General features: G+C 32.0%; 1 protein-coding gene across 1 annotated transcript in view; it reads right to left on the reverse strand.

Moving 5' to 3' along the window:
* LOC129230089 (dynein axonemal heavy chain 7-like) overlaps positions 1-12333 on the reverse strand; it is a 179190-nt gene that overhangs the window by 71213 nt on the left and 95644 nt on the right. Inside the window, 2 exon segments of the mRNA XM_054864483.1 lie at positions 2563-2652; positions 9248-9376. Of these exon segments, the coding sequence (XP_054720458.1) occupies positions 2563-2652; positions 9248-9376 (219 nt within the window).

Here is a 12333-nt window from a genome sequence, read left to right on the forward strand (position 1 = left end):
AGCTCCCTAGGATCTTGGTATTCGTCTTGTAAATGATGATCTTCGGAATAAATTTTCACATGTGACGCGAAAAAATTGTGCTTATTTTGTCTCAACAACATTGGGGTAGGTCAAACTTTTTCTCTTTGTGTTCCACGAAGGCACCAAACATTGAGACGTCCTGGAGTTTTGCGGAAACACTTAAAATACGATCGGCCTAAATTTTTTCCTCATTTTGTTTTTGTTTTAGTTGGTGGTTTGTTTTCTAACAATTCGAAATTTTAACCACATTTCCACCACACTACGGAAGCAGCTACACAGGTACGTATTCATCAAGATAACATACTAAATGTTGCGGAAAACAATTTAATTCACTACAATGTAACAAAGAAATGAAAAAGGATCCTATCTTCATACAGAAATCATTTTAGTCTTTAAAGGGAAGCGCAAAAATACTGATAAGTTAATTTCAAGTGAGAACTATTCAAAGATAGTGACTGATTTTGAGTGACATAATTTGAATTAGAAAATCAGTATTATGTTCAAGGTAAAAAGGTTTTCCAGTTCACTTCTCTTGAAGTAAATCAAATTTTTAATTTACACAATTTGAAAAAAACTTAATAGCATTAAATGTTTTGCTGTGAGAAATGGTACAATATAGCTCAATCAGTGATTACGTGAGTGAACTATTTGGGGAAAACATGACTGGCTTGTGTGTGATTTGGGATAAATTATGTATGGAAGGTGATGTGATTGAAGTCAAAGAACGTGGAATTCAAGAATTTGTTGAAAGCAGTCATAAAATACTATCATGTCAAATTAAGCGAGAAAATTTACGTTGTTTTCTATCACCATCCCACGCACTATTCTTTTGCATGTTTTCAAATGTTTCAGCCATGCTCAGCGTATTATTTTAGGTGACCCACATGTATATTATATATGGTTCGTAACTTTTTATACTTAATGTCTTTCTCTGTGATGTCCTTTGTACTTCAAGTTATCGTAATAACACATTTTTTCTATAATTACATGTCTAATAGTTTTCTAATTACTCTTAACTGTATATAAAAATCACTCATAACTGTATGTGTTGAATTAACTATGCACTGATGAAATTCAAAAGTTGAGCATTCATGGCAATAAGTGTAAATTTTTATTTATTGTCTATCGTTTGTTAAAAAGATGGAATATTTTTTAATGAATTACTACTGATCTAGCAAAAAATATCTTAAATAAGAATCAAACGTAATTTCACTATACATACTCTTAGAAACGATTTTTTGCATTTCTGAACTATATTTTTTTATAGTAATTTTAGCAAATTCTTTAGTTGATGGTTTATGTGTCTGAATATTTTAAGCTTTTCAGCTATGTTTTGAAAACTACTTAAAGTTGCTGTGTATATTAACTTTTTGCTTTAATACTTGCTATTTTACTCTGTTAATAGGAAAATTACTTTTTTGAAGCCCATATGATTGCCATTTGTACTTTAAATTCTTGTTGTAACAATATTTTTTTTAAAATACTAATCTATTGTTTTCAATGTGCATTTACTTAAAACCTTGAATTTGTAATATATTATGTTGATTTCCTAAACTGCATTTCATATAAAACCATGTCTCACAGCAAAACATTTATGGTTATAAATGAAATATTTAAATTGTTAAAAGTAAAAAATTGATTTACTTCAAGAATCAAAATGGAAAACTTATTACCTTTGACAAAAAACTAATTTTCTAATTCAAACTATGTCACTCAAAATCAGTCATTTTCTCTAGATAATTCAATTTAAAATTAACCTATCAGTATTATTGTGCTTCCTTTTGCGAAATAAAATGAGTTCTGTATAAAAATTGGATCCTTTATCTTTTTTTTTTTGTTACAGTGTAATGAAATAAATTGTTTTCTACAACATCTAGTATGTCAACTTGATGATTACGTACATCTGTAGCTAGGAAAGCACAGCCGTGTGTTTTGGTGTTGCAGCGTTCTATTCCAGGGGGGTCTCGGGAAGGGCCGGTGGGAGTGGGAAAGTTATGTTCTTTCTTGAAGCGCTTGATTAGTGATTTGAGCTTAACTTTGAAATTAAGTTGCGCACGTAGTATTTAACAAAGATATATATTGTAGATACTCATTTTGTTCAGAATTTTAATCTCTACAAGTATTTCATTCATATGTATGGCCATTGGAAGCGTTATTTTTGAGATATTGTTATATTAATGAAAAAACAGATATTTTTTGTCATTAATTTGGCCGTTAACGGCTAAAGTTCACTTAGTAGAAGGGGGGGGGGGAAATTAGTATGGTCATTCCAGATCCATACGGCATAGATTAAAGCAATTTCCAGCTTTCCACCAATTACTTCAATTACGCTTCCAAACCACTGGCCTATAAGAGCAAGTTCCTATTTTTTGCTCCATATCAATTGAATTGGCACGTTTTGATGTACTATGAGGAATAGTAAAGCCAATTTGTTGACTAATAATTTGATTGAACCTGAGTAAAGCTCACTTTAAAAAATAATTTTTATTTGGATGTAGTACAACAAGATAAATCCAAGAACAGTGAAGATAAAATACTTACATCGATGTTATCTTTATCATATTCTCTAAGCGATTGCAGAAAACCCATGTCCCCAAGAAGTTTTTTTGATGGTCCCCAAAAGTCATTTACCTAAAGGTTAAATTAAAGTATAGTATTTTATAATAAAGGAGATAAAACATTTCTTTTGTTGTGAGAGATCCATAAAATAAAATACATACTAAGTGTTTAATTTTGAAATATTCAAAATAAAATTTACTTAAATGTTCAAAAACAAGCGATTAGTCGAAAAGGTTGTAGTCAAAACAAGAAACCTTTGCCCATGCTCATAAATGTAAAGATACATTCATTTATGTATGCATACATGGGCGTAGCCATAGAGCTAGGAAGGGACAACTGCCCCTCCCTAGAAGAGAAACTAACTCCCATGCTCTTTCCAAATATGGCTCGAAAGATAATTTAAAATTGCTTAAGTGGACATCAATTTCAAAAAATTCTCAAGGGAAAGCTACATAACTTTTTTTGCCCTACTATGACTAAAATTAGCATATTTTTTTTTAAGGACTATAATTTCAAGCAATTTTCAACGTCTCTAATATGGGGGGGGGAGCAACTAAAAACCACTAACTTGTTGCATTTATGCTTGCCCCTCCCTAGGGGGAATCCTGGCTACACTCATGTGTATACAATCATATGCTGTATATATATGCATGCATTTATTTATACAGTAGGTACCACTGAATGAGAGTGAACAATGGTGCAGCCAGCAGGGAGGTTTTGGGGTCAAATGCCCATAGCTAGATAATGTAGACGCACATGCTGTGCGAGGATACATTTGCAGCTGTGCAGATACATTTGCTGCAAATATGTACTTTGCTCAAAATTTTTAAAGTAATATTAATATTAAACAATGGTTACCTTGAAAATCTGTAGATAAATTAATGAAATTAATCTCTTGCTTTCATGGATACATAATTGAAAGCACAATAAGCATGGCATTAGTAATGATTAAGATTATTCTGAAGAAGATTAGAAATTATTATTGAGATTAGGGGAACCTGGGGAGCCTTGACCACGTTTTCAGATAACATTTTCGTAAATTTTATTTTGAAAATTTAAATATCATATGATAGCACATATTGAAGTACATTCTATTGGCAACAGGAATATATTTGCGATATAATACATTTTTTCTTTTCTAAAATTAATATTTTTTAAAACTTAGGTTAGAGGGTCAAACCTCCCTTACTAAGGGAGGCTTGACCCGGGTTGTGATATATAATTGTAAAATGAGAAATAGAAAATATTTTTTATTAATTATGTAAATATTAAGTATACATGTTTTATCATGATAACTGAATGTTCAGAAATTATTTTTAAGATCATGTATACATTAATATTCAGAATTGAATTTATGAATCATTGTTTTCTGGATAAATAAAACTAAATGATTGTTCACATCGTTGTAAGAAGGTGACTTCATACTCATCATTTAGTACCAATACTCGTGTAACTCGCACAACAAAATAACACAAATATCTTTTTGTTGCAAATTTTACAACAGCAAAGTCGTCAAAATCAAATTTATTATTTTCTACTATAAAATCTTCTATTTCTTCTTCAGTGCAGCTAAAAGGTGTGTCGATATTGTATTTCTCTGTGTTAGTAGTAATAATTTATTGATAATAAATTAATATTTACAAAAAAATAATTATAACAGAAAAACTTTTTGAAAAAAATTAACTTAAATTTGCAAATTTTCCTCAAAAACCAGATTTATTTTTGGGAAAAAATCTAGAGAATTGGCATATGTAGGCGCCGCCTAATGTGATCACTTTGGGACAAATGCAATTTGATAACAATAACCAACTGATAACAATAATCAAAAGAATCCAGGAGACACAAAATAATGATTTTTTTCCAATTAAGGTGCATTTATTTTGGCAACCTCAAATTAAAATCACAATAACTCAACTGAACGCAGTTTTAAATTATAAATTATTAAATTAACAAAATGGAAATATCTCAACTATAAAAAGTTAAAGCTAAATTATGCAATTTTTAATCACATAGTAATAGGTGAAGTAAAATATGACCGTTTTCCCTGACATTCGTAAACCAGTTTCAAAGCACATTCAGCTTTTCTATATTTTCCAGCATGGTTTTTCTTGTTGTTTAAATTTTAATTTAACTTCGCTTTGTTTTCAATCTCAACAGAATTCTTTAATAGTTTACAAAGTAATGGCAACAATGGAGGTCCTACATCAATGCCTGCAACATGTCCAGCGACTGAATTTTTTTTAGGTGCAAAAGAATCTTTTCTTAGGGGGAGTCTGTGGTCACTGGGGGCAAAATTTCTATTGCTTCATTCCTAGAAAAAATTTGAATTGCTATTGAAAACCATAAAATGCTGCACAGAAATTTAGTCTCGTCAGGGTTTGCCCATGTATTTCTGTTAATTGAGGAATAAAAAAGGGGGAAAAATTGAAAGTTTATGAAAAAGTGATAACAATAAACGAAGACGCTGATTACAATATCCGACTTTTTTAACGTGTGTTAACATACAAGTGTTCCGGGACTTTGATTCTGATAACATTAAGCGAATGATAACATTAACCGTGATCACATTAAGCGGCGCCTACAATATGAATTAATCATAATTTAGTTTTTGTTATGAATTATTGCAACAAAAATTCCATTGTAAACAATAACTGATAAGTTAATATTTGTTAACAATCAATGTCTTGGTTTTATTATAAACATACAAAATATATAATAATCATATATATATTATCCCCATAAAGTAACTATTGTAATTATAAATTGTTTTTGATAAATAGTATTTCTAGAATTCCTAAACTACTTAAGTAAGGGAGCCTTGACCCAGTGGTTCAAACCTACCTTACATAGAGTGGGTCAAGCCTCCCCACCTACCCATTTTGTACAGAGTAGCACATGGTGAGGTTAAGCCTAAGTCAAGGAACAAACTTTATAATTATAATAAAAGCTTAATATTATAGTATTTAGAAAATCCCATTTGCAAGAGTATAAACTAATTACATTTGCTGAAAAGGTCTTACAAATTATGCTCAAAAATCTTAGTTTTTAGGTTGAAAAAATTTTTTTTCTAAATATCTCCACACACCTGATAGCTAGATGGATAAAACTAAGATGGGTGCCTGATCACACCACTAGCTTTGACTGCCATATAGTGAAAAACAGCTAAAATATTTTTAAATACAAAAATTGAAGGGTGGGTCAAGCCTCCCTTATGGTCAAGGCTCCCTAGTTACCCCTACTGACATTTTCAGTAATGATTACTGAAATTTTTACTTTCACATTGTATATTTTTTTAAATACATGCAGATAGTTTTGAGTTGTGTGCACAAATATTTTATATTTTTATCTTACAATGTAACCCCCTTGGTGTTAAAACATATAAGCAATCCTAATACAATAGTTTATATACAAATACAAATAAAAAAGTGACGACCAGCAACAGGCTCTGGGCCCAGCTAGACTGGTCCTGGTCAATTTACAATCCCTAGTGAAGATCAATGGCCCTCTTAAAACTATCTACTCCCTTGCTCATTACCACCTCTTCCGGTAAACTGTTCCAAGGTTCCACTACCCTGCTAAAATAATAATTTTTCCTAACATACATGTTAGCCTGAGATTTAAATAGCTTAAAACAATGACTCCTTGTCCTGTTTTCAGTGCTAAACTTCAGCCCCGTAACATCTTTCATTTTAATAAATTTAAACAACTGAATCATGTCTCCTCGGTCTCTTCTTTGCTCAAGACCGTACATTTTTAGCCTTCTAAGCTTGGAATCATAGTCTAAGTGAGAAAGTCCATTTATTAGCCTTGTAGCTCGCCTTTGAACCCTTTCCAATACATTAATGTCTTTCTTAAAATAAGGAGACCAAAACTGAACAGCATACTCCAAATGAGGTCTTACCAAACTTCTATATAAGGGCAGAAGAAATTCTTTAGATTTGTTTGAAATAGATCTATTGATAAACCCAAGCATCTTATTGGCCTTTAAGACACCCAGATCAGTAACTTTGTCTGCCTGACTAATGACTGAACCTTGCAAATAATAACTTGTACACTTATTTCGGTGCCCTAAATGTAGCACTTGACATTTCCCAACATTAACAGCCATACCCCATTTATCAGTCCACTCCGTAATATGATCTAGATCCTCTTGCAGCTGTTTTGCTTGTTCTTCATTTTCTACAGTCCCCATAACTTTGACATCATCAGCAAAACAATTCATGTTCCAAGAAATATTTTTGTGAATATCGTTCATAAAAACAATGAACAAAACAGGCCCTAACACTGATCCTTGAGGAACCCCGCTTAAAACCTCACTCCAATTAGAATAATTTCCCCTTACAACTACCCTTTGTTTCCTTCCGGTCAGCCAGTTTTTTACCCAAATGAAAGTTTTCCCTCCTATTCCTATATCAGCTAATTTGCTAAGTAGTGCAACATGCAGTACCTTATGGAAAGCTTTTTGAAAATCAATGTAAACAACATCTACAGGCTTCTTATTGTCCAAAGCCATGGTAACTTTGTCATAGAAATGTAATAAATTAGTTGCACAAGATTTACCTTTCCTGAAACTGTACTGAAAACTAGTTAATAGATTATTAGTATCTAGAAAATTTACTATCTTAATTTTTATCAATGTTTCAAAATTTTGCAAACCACGGAAGTTAGACTCACAGGTCTATAATTTCCCACACTCCCTTTAGACCCTTTCTTGAAGAGCGGGGTAATGATAGCCAGCTTCCAGTCCTCTGGCACTGTCCCCGAGTTATAAGAAGCATTGAAAATATTTACGATTACATCTGCTAATTCCTCCGCACATTCAACTAAAATTTTTGGATAAATATTATCAGGTCCCGGAGCCTTAGTCTCTTTAATTTTTTTCATATGAAGTAAAACGTCATTCCTGGAAAATACAAAGTCCTCAAGCTGTACTATAGCTTGCGTCTTGTTGGTGTCAACTGTTGAGATACAGTTATCGTTAAAAACACTCGAAAAAAAGTTATTAAGAACATTAGCAATATCACTATCGTCCTGAATTAAAATTCCGTGCTCATCAACCAGTGGCCCAATATGACTATTTCGAACTTTCCCCGAATTAGCGTATGCAAAAAACTTCTTGGGATTCCTGTTTATGTTATCTGCCAGTCTTTGCTCCAACTCTCTTTTCTGAATTCGTACCAAATACTTAAATTTACGCCTTGCCTTACAATATTGGAGCCTATCTGCACTGTGACCAGTTTCTCTAAACCTATGAAAAGCAGCTTTAGAGTGTCTTTACTTTCCCTGGAGAACCACATTGGCCAAATTTTAGTGTTGACACCCTTTCTCCTAAAAGAAACATGATCCCCAACCGTTTTCGCTAGCTTTTCCTTACACACTGCCCACTGAAGATATAAGCTGTATTATGACCAAACACCCCATCCAGTAGGCAATTTCAGGCTGCGCTACTGATTACAAATAATGTTATCATTCACTTAATTTCATCAAAATTGTGAAAAAATTAATGACTTCATATTAAAACAGCTTTCAAAGACAGACTAATGTAATCCGTGCCTTCATTTATCTCACTTTTCCCATACTGTTTTTGTTTTTCTACCACTCAGTCAACTAAAGTTCTGAACCATAACTCACATCATTGCAGACCCTTAAAAGTTAAAAATGCGTTTAAAAAATTATAAAAAAGATAAAAACTAACAGTTCTTTATACATGTTAATGGATTTGGGAAATCCAATGGTAACAGCTGAACGAATTACTTTTCTTATATAGTAGCACTCGCAACAACTTTTTTGTTCAATAACTTTAAAAAAATCATCGAAGAAAATGTTTTAAAAAGTATCAAAGAAACGATAAAAAATTCATTTCTTAAATTTTTGTTTGCAACTACCTGAGATCTATTGATAATATCCGAGTTTGATAAATTTTGTTCCATTTTTAAGTTTTCACCAATCATAACTTCGTCTTATAGCATTAAAAATAGTGAACAAAAGTATTAAAAATCACAAAAAATAATTAAATTTTTCTATTTTTCCACATTTTCAGACTTGTTGTGCAAATGGAAGAAATTATCCAAGTTTAATTTAAAAAATCTTGTTTCGTAAGTCTTGACCAATCGAAACTTTTCCATGCCATAGCAAGTTACATATAAAAGTTTTGATTTTTTTTGACTCCACCCTAATGCATAAACAAGCCTTTAATGAGGAAAAAAGTTGAAGATCTTGATTCAAAATAGGGAGAGAAATTTTATTTTTTAATGTTATCGTATCTATAATCACAGAATCCAATGATATAAATATCGTCCATGAGGCGCAGTAAAAAAGATGAAGTTTTAAAAATAACACAATTAATTTGTAAGCAATAGTGTTTAAGTTATACTGGAGTAAAAGACTTTTAGTTTGAGCAAAAATGTAAAAATAGAGCAAACGTTTTTTGCTCATTACAGTATCTAAAAAGTAATATTGTGTACAGACTACAGATCAAGATGTAACTGCATTATATTTTAAAATTTAGTTACCAAATTTCCTATTAAGCAAGCACATAGTTCACAATGTTAAGATGAGTAGTTAAGCAGAACTGATCAATGCTTTTTAAAAAATGGGAGGATTTAAAATAAATACAACTTTTGGCTTACACATACATGTGATATCTATTGCACCAAGATACACTTACTTTTCTGCCAGTTCCAGGATCTGTAATTCTATCTGGCTTTATATTTTTCATTATGCACACGGCAGCTAAAACTACTTTTACTGCATTAGGTGGATTTTTCATGGATTTCACAACAGTTATATCAGCTGGCTAAAAAGAAAAGAAATATGCACCACATTTATGCATTGCTAAAAATCATGAGCATGAAAAAAGAAATAAATAGTCAACTGTGAACTGTTTCAAATCCATTAACTTAAAATTTATAATTTTCTAAAATCTTTACCAGGTTTGAGATATAAATAAGGGAATTCACAATCAATTTTAAGTAGGATTCAAGATCTAAATAACTTAATAAGTATTAAATGTTAAAAAGGAGAAGTTATGCTCATTTTATCTTTTATTTAAAGGTTTAATTTGCATAAATATAATTTAAATTAAAATTTATGCTAAGCTAAGCTGTGTGGCAGCCATGTGACAGGTTTCATTCCTTTATACTAACTTTATGGTAACCCTTTTTTTTCCCCATTGGTCTATCAGTTTAAAAACTATTTTATCATTTCATCAGTTATGCATTGGATATCTGAAACTATATAATGTAGTTTTGTAATGTCATAAAAAAAATGAAACTAATTAGCAGCACAAGTTTTAAGCAAACAAGAACCATTTAAAACTTTCAAAAATAAACTAATTGCATGAACTGAAATACTTGCTTTTAAGAATCTTTTTACTGGGTGTTACTGTATCTTTTTCTGTTTCACATGTAAGTAATATTTTCTTTTTGAAAAAGAATTGTGATAATTTTGCAGCGAATACATTAAAAAATTAATGACTGAAATCAGTTAGTAAAATTCTGAAAATTGTAAATCTTTGGTCTTAAGCTGTGTGGATTTGAGAGAGACGACTGTATAAATAACAATTTATACATAAATAAGCAATTAAATATGCATTGTCCCTAGCGTTAAGGGCATTGGTTCAATGCACACAAGAAATTCTCAAAAATCTATTAGGACAAGTTTACCACTCTTATGTTACATAAATTTCAAATATATATGAAATCGAAAATAGTTTCATAAATAAAACTGCTTTGCTTTTATGTTTGTATAAATTATAATACACTGCTCACTTTGACACTGCAAAATTAAACAGAAAACTCTCTAGAACTTCAGCAAATGAAATGCAGATAGCAATGATATGTTCAATGATCAATAAAATTTAAAGGTACGTACTTAATGTTTTCCAAAAGGCAGTGGTTGCAGCACCTACCGCCCGAAATGCAATGAAGTACCGACCTCCTTCTGCGCATGCGCAGAGTAGAAATTACTGCCTTGGGGTCGGGATTGTTTTATGAACCCGACCAAGGGGGCGTTAGGATGGGCGGAATCTAATTTCAACAGCCGACCAATGATATTCTATGCGGTCGGACGAATTATGTATGGCCGACCACACAAATTAAGATACTTTCCCAATGACCATGCTAAGCGGTCGGACGAAATACGTATGGCCGACCACACAAATTAAGATTCTTTCCCAATGAAATTCTAAGCGGTCGGACGAGTAATATATGGTTGACTACGCAAATTAAGATATATACGCCGAGCGAAATGATAGTTCTGGAATTAATATAGATATTAAAATGGCATAAACAATCTGTAATTATGCTTTAATCATAATTCAATTATTCGCTGCAATACATCGACCATCTCCGACCCATGCCCTTGAGTGCCGATGCTTTGGGTCGGACATGATTTAAATAGACCTTATGAAATTCTATGGAGGTCGGATGTATAATATGAGACTTAATATGAATTTCCAGTGAAATACTATATTTAGCGATAATTTAATAAGAATTAAGGTAGATTTACGGCGACTAACCGACGTGTGTCACAGCAGGTCGTATAATATACATGGCAGGATTTGGATAGTGCTTTCTAGCTGCTTCCAAAGTTCTGCAATCAGCGATGAAAAAATCCGAATAACTTTTCATTTGGAACCCTTTTAAACAGTTTTCAAATTCAATGTATGATTTGAAACTCGCACCGCGTTCCATGACAGTAGCCATTTTTACACAAACCAAGCACGCACGCACGATGGTCGGAAGTGGTTGGAACTAGTGACGTCACTAGTTGGAACCGCCGCGCCACGCCAAGCGAAGGAGGCGTGTCAATCCGCTGAAAGTGTCAGATTTGCGCAGGCGCTAGTTTCTAGGTCGGATGCCGAATCCAGCTCCGATGGTCGGTGCCGCAACCACTGCGTTTCCAAAATTATTGCTTACTCTAGAATTGTCTTTAAAAAGTTTAATCATTTATTTTGTTATAGCCTAAGAAAAAAAATTATGTTTTGTATTGCTAAAATTATATTTGGTAACTTGGTCTTTGATAAACATTGAATATGTTTCGTACAGTTTCATTTTTTACTTTATAGTACAGCTAAAATTGTCTCCACATTTTTAATTGAACTCATGGCATGTACATTTAATTTTATGTCAGTTGCTTTTAGTGACCAGCTGGTTCATTATTTCTTTGTCTTCAACTTTCGAAAAGTTTACGCATTCGATAATTTTAAGGTTTTCATTTTAAAAGCATTTTTTATTGACTTATTTAGTGGCAGTGCCAAATAAATATCTTCAACGAAAAAATTCTATTTCTGTGGTGAATGCAAAAAAGATTATTAATTTGAGCTCAAGTACAGAATAATGTGTTGCAATGAAACTCCCTTTTTTAATGTAAAAAAAAGTTTATTTCTTATAAAGTTTCTTGCAAAATTGATTTTTTTTAATTACTTAACTAGCAGTAACCGCAGGGGCTTGGCCCCCAGTAGAAAAATAAAAGGTAATTTTTTTCGCCTGTATATTGACAAATAATGGATGATGAATTTCTCACCAATTTGCTATGTTCATTTGCTCGCCCATGTTATGGTTTCACGATATGACAATTTGGTCATTTACTCGTCCTTGTTAAGATAATTTGCTCAATAAAATTTTCTTAAAATTGGTACAGAAAAAGAACAAAATCAAATTTTTGAAAAATCGCTTCAAAGTGCACACACCCCCATGCTATAATCTAATTCTGTGGCAAATTTAATGAAAATCGGCTGAACGGTCTAAGTGC

Source organism: Uloborus diversus, chromosome 9 (assembly GCF_026930045.1).
Source record: "Uloborus diversus isolate 005 chromosome 9, Udiv.v.3.1, whole genome shotgun sequence".
Lineage (NCBI taxonomy): Eukaryota > Metazoa > Arthropoda > Arachnida > Araneae > Uloboridae > Uloborus > Uloborus diversus.